Below are 9,845 nucleotides of genomic sequence, written 5' to 3' on the forward strand. Positions count from 1 at the left end.
TTTGTGTTACATCTAAGAAGCCATTCCCTAACTCAAGGTCATGAAAATTTATGTTCATGTTTTCTTCTAAGAGTTTTATAATTTTAGCACCTACGTTCAGGCCTTTGATCTATTTAATTTTTATATATAGTGTGGGATACTTATCCAATTTAGTTTTTTCTTTTTTTTTTTTTTTTTTTGCATGTGGCTATCCAGTTGTTCCAATACTGTTTACCAAAAAGACTCTTACCCCTGTTGAATTGTCTTGACACACTTGTCAAAAATCAATCAAAAAGCCCATATGGGCTTATTTTTCAATTTATTGATTGATTTTTGATAATTGTGTCAAGAATCGCTTTGTCAATTACTGAAATTTTAGAATCTTAGAATCAATTTGTCAATTTCTGAAAAAAGGCAGCTAGGATTTTTATAGGAATTGTATTTAATCTATGAGTTAATTTGGAGGGTATTGCCATTTACAATAGTAAATCTTTCAATCTATGAACATTGGGTGTCTTTGTATTCATTTATTTCTTAATTGTTTTCAACAACATTTTGTAGTTTTTCATTGTACAAGTTTATGCCACTTTTATTAAATTTATTCCAAAATATTTTATTTTTCTGGATGTGATTGAAAATGTAATTGTTTTCTTAATTTCATATTTGTATTTTCTTATTGCTAGTATATAGACAATTTTTTTGTATATTAATCCTGCAAAATTGCTGAACTTATTTATTCTAATTTTTTTGTATATGTATTCCATAGGATTTTCTATATATTAGATCATGTCATCTGCAAATAGATATAGTTTAGCTTTTCCTTTTTAGTCTGGATGTATTTTCTTTCTTTTTCTTACCTAATTTCCCTGACTAGAACTTCCAGTACAATATTGAATAGAAGTAGTAGGCTTAGACACTCATGTTTTGTTCCTGATCTTAAGAGAAATGCTTTTAGTTTTTATCATTAAATATGTTTTTAGCTGTGGGCTTCTCTCAGATGCTGTTTATCAAATTGAAGAAGTTTTGTTCTATTCTTAGTTTTTGAGTTTTTTTTTTAAATCGTAAAAGAGTGCTAGATTTTTTCAAATGCTTTTTCTGCATCTTTTTGAGATGATAATGTTATTTTCATTATTTCTTTAGTATTTATATTACTTTGATTGATTTACATGTTAAGTTAACCTTAAATTCCTGAGATAAATCCCACTACTCATGGTATATAATTATTTTTTAAATGTTGCTGGATTTGGTTTGTTAATGTTTTGTTGAGGAGTTATTCATCTATGTTCATAAGAGATACTGGCCTGCAGTTTTCTTATGATGTCTTTTTCTAGTTTTGGTATTAGGATAATACTAGCTTCATAGAAGGATCTGGGAAATGTGCCTTTCTTTTCTAAATTTTGGGAGAGTTTGTGAAAGATCGGTGGCGATGGTGGTACAATTCACCAGTAAAGCTATCTGTACCTCAGCTTTCCATATGAAAATTGTTATAATTGCAAATTCCATATCTTTACTTGTTAATAAATAGGTTTATTCAGATTTTCTCTTTCTTTTTGAGTTAGTTTGTGTAGATTATGCCTTTCTAGTGTAAGCAAAAAATAAAATTCTAAGTCCTCCTGACTCTCTGAATGGACTCCTCTTCTAGGCCAAGGGCATTCCAAAATTAACCTGAAAAACTAGTTCAGACCATGATGAGAAGGAGAGGTCAGACATGCTTCATTATACCTTCCTCTCTTTTGAAATTCAGGAAAAGCTTACCAGCATTAACATCAGCACAAACTTTAGGACTGATTATACAGACTCTTTAATTCTGATAAGAAACATTTACAATCTATTCTCTCTGAAGTTGCTACCCACAGGCTTCATTTGCATGATAAAACCTTGGTCTCCCCAACTACTTATCTTAACCCAGACATTTTTATTGATTCTAAGTCTTTAGACAATGTATTAGTCTGTTTTCACACTGCTATCAAAACATACTTGAGACTGGGTAATTTATAAAGAAAAGAGATTTAATTGACCCACAGTTCCACAGGGCTGGGGTGGGGGTGGGGGTCTCAGGAAACTTACAATCATGGTAGAAGGGGAAGAGGCATGTCTTACATGGTGGCAGGCAAGTGAGAGTGGTGAGAGAAGGGAAAAGAGCTTCTTATAAAACCATCAGATCTTGTGAGAACTCACTCACTATCATGAGAACAGCATGGGGGAAACCACCTTCATGATCTAATTACCTCTTATCAGGTCTCTCCCTTGACATGTGGGGATTATAATTTAAGATGAGATTTGGGTGGGGACACAAAGCCAGACCATATCATTCCACCCCTGGCCCCTCCCAAATCTCACATCCTCATGTTTTAAAACCAATCATGCCTTCCCAACAGTCCCTCAAAGTTTTAACTCATTTCAATATTAATTCAAAAGTCCAAGTCCAAAGTTTCATCTGAGACAAAGCAAGTCTCTTTCACTTAGGAGCCTCTAAAATCAAAAGCAAGTTAGTTACTTCCAGGATACAATGGGGGTACAGGCATTGGATAAATGCTCCCGTTCCAAATGGAAGAAATTGGCCAAAACAAAGGGGCCCCATTTGTTTTAGCCCTACAACAAATTGGCCCCAAAGAGGCAAGTCCAAAACCCATCAGGGGAGCCATTAAATCTTAAAGATCCTAAATGATCTTCTTTTATTCCATGTCTCACATCCGGGTCACAGTGATGCAAGAGGTGAGCTCCCACAGTCTTGGGCAGCTCCCCTTGTGGTTTTGCAAGGCACAGCCTTCCTCCTTGCTGCTTTCATGGACTGGTGTTGAATGTCTGTGGCTTTTCCAGGTATATGGTGCAAGCTGTCAGTGGATCTACCATTCTGTCGTCTGGAGGACAGTGGTTCTCTTCTCACAGCTCCACTAGGCAATGCCCCAGTGGGGACTCTCTGTGGGACTCTAAACCCACATTTCCCTTCTGTACTGCCCTAGCAGAGGTTCTCCATGAGGGCTCTTCCCCTATAGAAAACTGCTTGGACTTCGAGGAATTTCCTTACATCCTCTGAAATCTAGGCAGAGGTTCCCAAACCTCAATTTTTACTACTGTCCACCCACAGGCCCAACACCATGTGGAAGTCACCAAGGCTTGGGGCTTGTACCATTGAAGCCATGGCCTGAGCTGTACCATGGCCCCTTATAGCCACAACTGGAGCCAAAACAGCTGGGATGCCCAGCACCATGTCACAAGGCTGCACAGGGCAGCAGGGCCCTGGGCCTAGCTCATGAAACCATTTTTCCTTCTAGGCTTCTAGGCCTATGATGAAAGGGGCTGCTGCCAAGACCTCTGACATGCCCTGGAGACATTTTCCCATTGTCTTGGCAATTATCACTGGGCTCCTGGTTGCTTGTGCAAATTTCTGCAGCCAGCTTGAATTTCTCATCAGAAAATGGGCTTTTCTTTTCTATTGCATCACCAGGCTGCAAATTTCCCAAACCTTTGTGCTCTGTTTCTCTTTTAAATATAAGTTCCAATTTCAAACCATCTCTTTGTGAATACATAAAATGGACTGCTTTTAAGAGCACCCAGGTCACATCTTGAATGCTTTGTTGCTTAGAAATTTTTTCTGCCAGATATCCTAAATCATCTCTCTCAAGTTCAAAATTCCACAGATTTCTAGAGCAGGAGGAAAATGCCACTAGTTTCTTTGCTAAAGCGTAGCAAGAATGACTGTTTGCTCCAGGTCCTAGTAAGCTTTTCATCTCCATCTGAGACCACATCAGCATGGGCTTTGTTGTTCCTATCACTACTAGACTTTTGGCCCAAACTACTCAACAAGCCTCTAGGAAGTGCCAAACTTTTCCGCCTCTTCCTGTCTTCTTTGGCATCCACCAAACAGTTCCAGTGTCTGCCTGTTACCATGTTCCAAAGTTGCTTCCACATTTTTGGGTGTCTTTATAGCAGTATCCCACTCTCTGTGGTATCAATTTACAGTATTAGTCCATTTTCATAGTGCTATAAAGACATACATGTGACTGGGTAATTTATAAAGAAAAGATGTTTAATTGACTCACAGTTCTACAGAGCTGGGGAAGCCTCTGGAAACTTACAATCACAGTAGAAGGGGAACAGAGATGTCCTACATGGTGGCAGATTAAAGAGAGTGGTGAGTGAATGAGAAAGAGCCTCTAATATAATAAAACCATCAGATCTTGTTACAACTCATTCACTATTACAAGAACAGCATGGGGGAACCACCCCCATGATCCAATCACCTTCTAGCACTTCTCTCCCTTGACACTTGGGGATCACAATTGGAGATGAGATTTGGGGGGAGAAACAAAGCCCAACCATATCAGACAATAACTTAATTCTTCCAGCCAATTGCCAGTCAGAAGATGTTTGAATCTACCTATGGCCTGGAAGCCCCCCACCTTAGCTGCCAGTTTTCTGGGCTTTTGGGACAGAACCAATGTACATTTTACATGTATTGATTGATGTCTTGTGTCTTTCTAAATTGTATATAGCCAAGCTGTAGGCCAACAACCTTGGGTACACGTTCTCAGGATATCCTGAGGGCTGCGTCACAGGCCATTGGTCACTCATGTTTGGTTTAGAATACATCTCTTTAAATATTTTACAGAATTCGACTCTTTTTGTCGACACTAGCAGTTTGTACACTTCATCTACGTCATCTAATTTGTGGACATATGATTGTTCATAGTATTCCTTTATAGTTCTTTTCGTTTTGTAAGGTCAATAGTGGTATTGTTCTTTCAATGCTGATTTTGCTAATTTGAATCTTCTCTCATTTTTTAAATTTTCTTTTGTTTCATTTTTGAGACAGAGTCTCACTGTGTCATTCAGGATGGAGTACAGTAGTGTGATTTGGGCTCACTGCAGCCTCTGCCTCCTGGATTCAAGTGATTTTCATGCGTCAGGCTCTTGAGTAGCTGGGACTAGAAGTGCATGCCACCATGCCTAGCTAATTTTTGTATTTTTTGTGGAGATGGGGTTTCGTCATGTTCGCCAGCCTGGTGTTGAACTCCTGGCCTCAAGTGATCCATCTGTCTTTTTAAAAAAAATTTTAATTTAATTTAATTTTTATTTTTATTTATTTATTTTCTTGTTTTATTTTATTTTTTCTTTTTTTAGGTTTTGTGATCCGTCTTATCCTCCCAAAGTACTTTCACTTTTTCTTGATTAGCCTAGTTAAAGATTCGTCGATTGTGCTGATTATTTTAAATGACCAATGGCTTTGTTGTTTTTCTGTTTTTATTGCTATTCTCCATTTTATTTATTTTCGCTTTAATCTTTATTATTTCCTTTCTTTTTTTCTCAGTAGGAATTTGTTCTCTTGCATACAAACTTGGCTTTCCATAAACACAAGGGGAAAGAAATTCCTTTCTGACTTTTCTGCCCCCTTTAACAGTGATACTGTCTGTCCACTTACACAGACTAGAAAACACATCTTCCTTTGGCCTTTCTGCTTCCTTGTCCCTTTTTCTTCAAATCAGTTACCAAATCCTGTAGATTCTATCCTATAAACTTCTCCTGAGTTTATCACTTCCTCTTTATATGCACTGCCACTGTGTGTGTCCTTGTCCTTGCCACCCTCACCTGTTCTATTGCAGCCCTATCTCCTTGGGCCTGGCTTTTGCCATGTGCAATTTTCACGCTGCTGTCACTGGCTGCTTTCTAAGTCACAGTCACAAACATAGCTGTGTCCACTTGTTGATTAAGACCCTTTAGTTGTCTTGCTGACAGGATAAAATGCGGATTCTTTGGACTGATGTACAGGGCCCTTCACAATCTGGCTTCTGTCTACCCTTTGATGCCCTCTGGTGGGAATGTCCTTTTCCCTTCAGTTTTGTGGTGTGTTAGTTTGTTCTTACATTGCTATAAAGAGCTACCTGAGATTGGGTAATTTATAAAGACTTAATTGTCTCACAGTTCTGTAGGCTGTACAGGAGGCATGGCTGGGAAGGCCTCAGGAAATTTACAATCAGGCCAGCAGGTGAAAGGGGGAAGCTAACATGTCTTACATGACAGAGCAGGAGAGAGAGTGAAGGGGGAGATGCTATACACTTTGAAAGAGCCAGATCTCATGAGAATTCTCTCACGAGACAGCACTTGGGGGATGATGCTAAACCATTAGAAACCACCCCCATGATCCAATCACCTCCCACCAGGCCCCCACCTCCAAAACACAGGATCACAATTGAACATGAGATTGGGGTGAGGACCAGAGCCGAACCATATCGGGTGGACTCCACTTGAACCTTTGGGCTGCATGTAACCTCTGCTATGAAGCATCTCCAGCCAAGGTCAGTAATCCCAAAGATGCTTCACCTGCCTCTCGCATAGTATGCCTCATATTTGGTTATTAGATTATAAAGAGGAAGAAGGTGGGGAAAGTCTATTCCATGGAGAGAGCATGGACTTTGGAATTAATTCAATCTGGGTTTAAATTTTGGCTCTACCATTTACCTGTTATGTAATCCTGGACTCAACCTAAAGAGGCTGAGAACAGTACCTATTTTTCTATCCAGCTTCTGTATGCTGTTGGAAGGACTGAATGACAATGTGTAAAGGCATCCAGTAGCATCTGGTGGGAACTCAGTATATGATGGTCTCCTAGTTTTACTTGCGTCATCTGCTCTGAGGAAGCATCATTGCATTGGGTGACGGTCAAAAGCTGTTTAATTTTCTTGCTGAGAAATGGATCTGATGCATCCTGATTAGTGCCAGAACTAAAAACAGGCCACGTGCTCAGCCAGTATAGACGATCTGTGGAAAGATAGTTATAGATTAGGACCACATGGGAACTGTCTGTGAGGGGAAGGAGGTGGGAGTGGAGGGCATTTGTGTCAGGAAACTGATAGTGCAATTACGATAAAGAGGTTTTCTCAAGTTGGATTCTTTTCATGTGGATGTACCTGAAACACCATCCCATGAAGTGTAATGGTATCTTTAAGATATAAGGTACTTAAGGACAGGGAGATAATTATATCCTCTTGATTGTCCACATCCAAACATAGGGAGTAGGGCTTTCTCTTAAAGAAGTAAAACACTGGTGCACAAAGGGAAACTCACATCCTTTCTAAGAGCTGAGCAGAGTTCCATGTGATGTGTATGCTGGGGGCATGACCAAGCCTTAGGGATGGGGAGTGATGAGCTTCAAGCCTGGCAGCAACAAGCCTATCACGTCTGAACTGAGTTTTCCCAAACATGAAGAGCCTGTGTTTGAGTCTCTGGAGATGCTTATATTGTGTAAGTGATCTAAATTGCATTGTATTGTGGGGGGCAAGGTTGGGAGGTGTAGTTTCGTTGCTTAACAAACAGAGAAATGGTAATTAAGGTTTATAAAAATTCTATCGCCATCTTTTCCTCTTTCCTAAAGAAAATGGATCCCCCAAAACCTAAGTTTTTGGGGAAAAATCTGTTTTGTGTTGATTTTCTTCTGATCAAAATGCATAATAATGTATTCATTTTTATTGCATTTCCTGCTTTGCTTTTAATATAGCCCATCATCCTGGAAAGGGCAGATTAAAAATAAGCTTGGCTGAGTACGGCAGGACAGAGTGCTAATATCATCTTGTGCTCCTTCCAGGTGCAGCGTGATCTTCCTCGTCTCCCTTCGCAGCCAGCACTCTGCCTCCTGTATCCACCATGGTGTTTGGTGAGTTTTTCCGTCCCCCTGGACAAGACGAGGAACTTGTCAACCTGAACGTGGGGGGCTTTAAGCAGTCTGTTGACCAAAGCACCCTCCTGCGGTTTCCTCACACCAGACTGGGGAAGCTGCTCACTTGCCATTCTGAAGAGGCCATTCTGGAGCTGTGTGATGATTACAGTGTGGCCGATAAAGAGTACTACTTTGATCGGAATCCCTCCTTGTTCAGATATGTTTTGAATTTTTATTACACGGGGAAGCTGCATGTCATGGAGGAGCTATGCGTGTTCTCTTTCTGCCAGGAGATTGAGTACTGGGGCATCAACGAGCTCTTCATTGATTCCTGCTGCAGCAATCGCTACCAGGAACGCAAGGAGGAAAACCACGAGAAGGACTGGGACCAGAAAAGCCATGATGTGAGTACTGACTCCTCATTTGAAGAGTCGTCTCTGTTTGAGAAAGAGCTGGAGAAGTTTGACACACTGCGATTTGGTCAGCTCCGGAAGAAAATCTGGATTAGAATGGAGAACCCAGCGTACTGCCTGTCTGCTAAGCTTATAGCCATCTCCTCCTTGAGCGTGGTGCTGGCCTCCATTGTGGCCATGTGCGTTCACAGCATGTCAGAGTTCCAGAACGAGGATGGAGAGGTGGATGACCCAGTGCTGGAAGGAGTGGAGATAGCGTGCATTGCTTGGTTCACCGGGGAGCTTGCTGTCCGGCTGGCTGCTGCTCCTTGTCAAAAGAAATTCTGGAAAAACCCTCTGAACATCATTGACTTTGTCTCCATTATTCCCTTCTATGCCACGTTGGCTGTAGACACCAAGGAGGAAGAGAGTGAGGATATTGAGAACATGGGCAAGGTGGTCCAGATCCTACGGCTTATGAGGATTTTCCGAATTCTAAAGCTTGCCCGGCACTCGGTAGGACTTCGGTCTCTAGGTGCCACACTGAGACACAGCTACCATGAAGTTGGGCTTCTGCTTCTCTTCCTCTCTGTGGGCATTTCCATCTTCTCTGTGCTTATCTACTCTGTGGAGAAAGATGATCACACATCCAGCCTCACCAGCATCCCCATCTGCTGGTGGTGGGCCACTATCAGCATGACAACCGTGGGCTATGGAGACACCCACCCGGTCACCTTGGTGGGGAAGCTCATCGCCAGCACGTGCATCATCTGTGGCATCTTGGTGGTGGCCCTTCCCATCACCATCATCTTCAACAAGTTTTCCAAGTACTACCAGAAGCAAAAGGACATTGATGTGGACCAGTGCAGTGAGGATGCACCAGAGAAGTGTCATGAGCTACCTTACTTTAACATTAGGGATATTTATGCACAGCAAATGCACGCCTTCATTACCAGTTTCTCTTCTGTAGGCATTGTGGTGAGCGATCCCGACTCCACAGACGCTTCAAGCATTGAAGACAACGAGGACATTTGTAACACCACCTCCTTGGAGAATTGCACAGCAAAATGAGCAGGGGTGTTTGTGCCTGTTTCTCTTATCCTTTCCCAACATTAGGTTAATACAGCTTTATAAACCTCAATGGGTTCATTAAAATCATTTAATTCTCAGGGTGTACCTTTCAGCCATAGTTGGACATTCATTGCGAATTCCGAAATGATAGAATTGTCTTTATTTTTCTCTGTGAGGTCAATTAAATGCCTTGTTCTGAAATTTATTTTTTACAAGAGAGAGTTGTAATATGGTTTTGGAATATAAGATAAACGGTATTGGGTGGGGTTTGTGGCTACAGCTTATGCACCATTCTGTGTTTGTCATTTACTCACATTGAGCTAACTTTAAATTACTGACAAGTAGAAATCAAAGGTCCAGCTGACGGAGACTACGTGCATGTAAGATCCACAAAATGAGACAATGCATGTAAATTCATGTTCATGTTCTAGACTTGGAAATTAGGAGCCTAATAAACTTCCTAATTCAGTATGGAGAATGTCTTGGTTGTATGTTTTTATGTTGAGCAACTCCATTTTAGTATGTTTAGGAGTGGTTTGGAAGAAAAAATGTTCTTTTTGGAATATCAAGAGCTCAAGAGCTCAAGAGTCCTTCCTTTGTTTCCTTTTTTCTTTTTTCTTTTTTTTGGAGACGGAGTCTCACACTGTCTCCCAGGCTGGAGTGCAGTGGCGTGATCTCCACTCACTGCAACCTCTGCCTTCCGGGTTCAAGTGATTCTTCTGCTTCAGCCTCCTGAGTAGCTGGGATTA

General features: G+C 40.9%; 1 protein-coding gene across 2 annotated transcripts in view; it reads left to right on the plus strand.

Moving 5' to 3' along the window:
• The window catches only part of KCNS3 (potassium voltage-gated channel modifier subfamily S member 3), a 48,835-nt gene extending 39,261 nt beyond the window's left edge, over positions 1-9,574 (plus strand). For both annotated transcript variants that reach the window (XM_064364256.1, XM_012438875.3), the window contains exon 3: positions 7,562-9,574. In XM_064364256.1, coding sequence (XP_064220326.1) covers positions 7,621-9,096 — 1,476 coding nt within the window. In that variant the 5' untranslated portion in view covers positions 7,562-7,620 and the 3' untranslated portion in view covers positions 9,097-9,574. The remainder of the gene's footprint in view (positions 1-7,561) is intronic.
• Positions 9,575-9,845: the final 271 nt, after the last annotated feature.

This window comes from Aotus nancymaae, unplaced genomic scaffold (genome assembly GCF_030222135.1).
Source record: "Aotus nancymaae isolate 86718 unplaced genomic scaffold, 86718_ANA_hifiasm-v0.15.2.pri h1tg000057l, whole genome shotgun sequence".
Taxonomy (NCBI): domain Eukaryota; kingdom Metazoa; phylum Chordata; class Mammalia; order Primates; family Aotidae; genus Aotus; species Aotus nancymaae.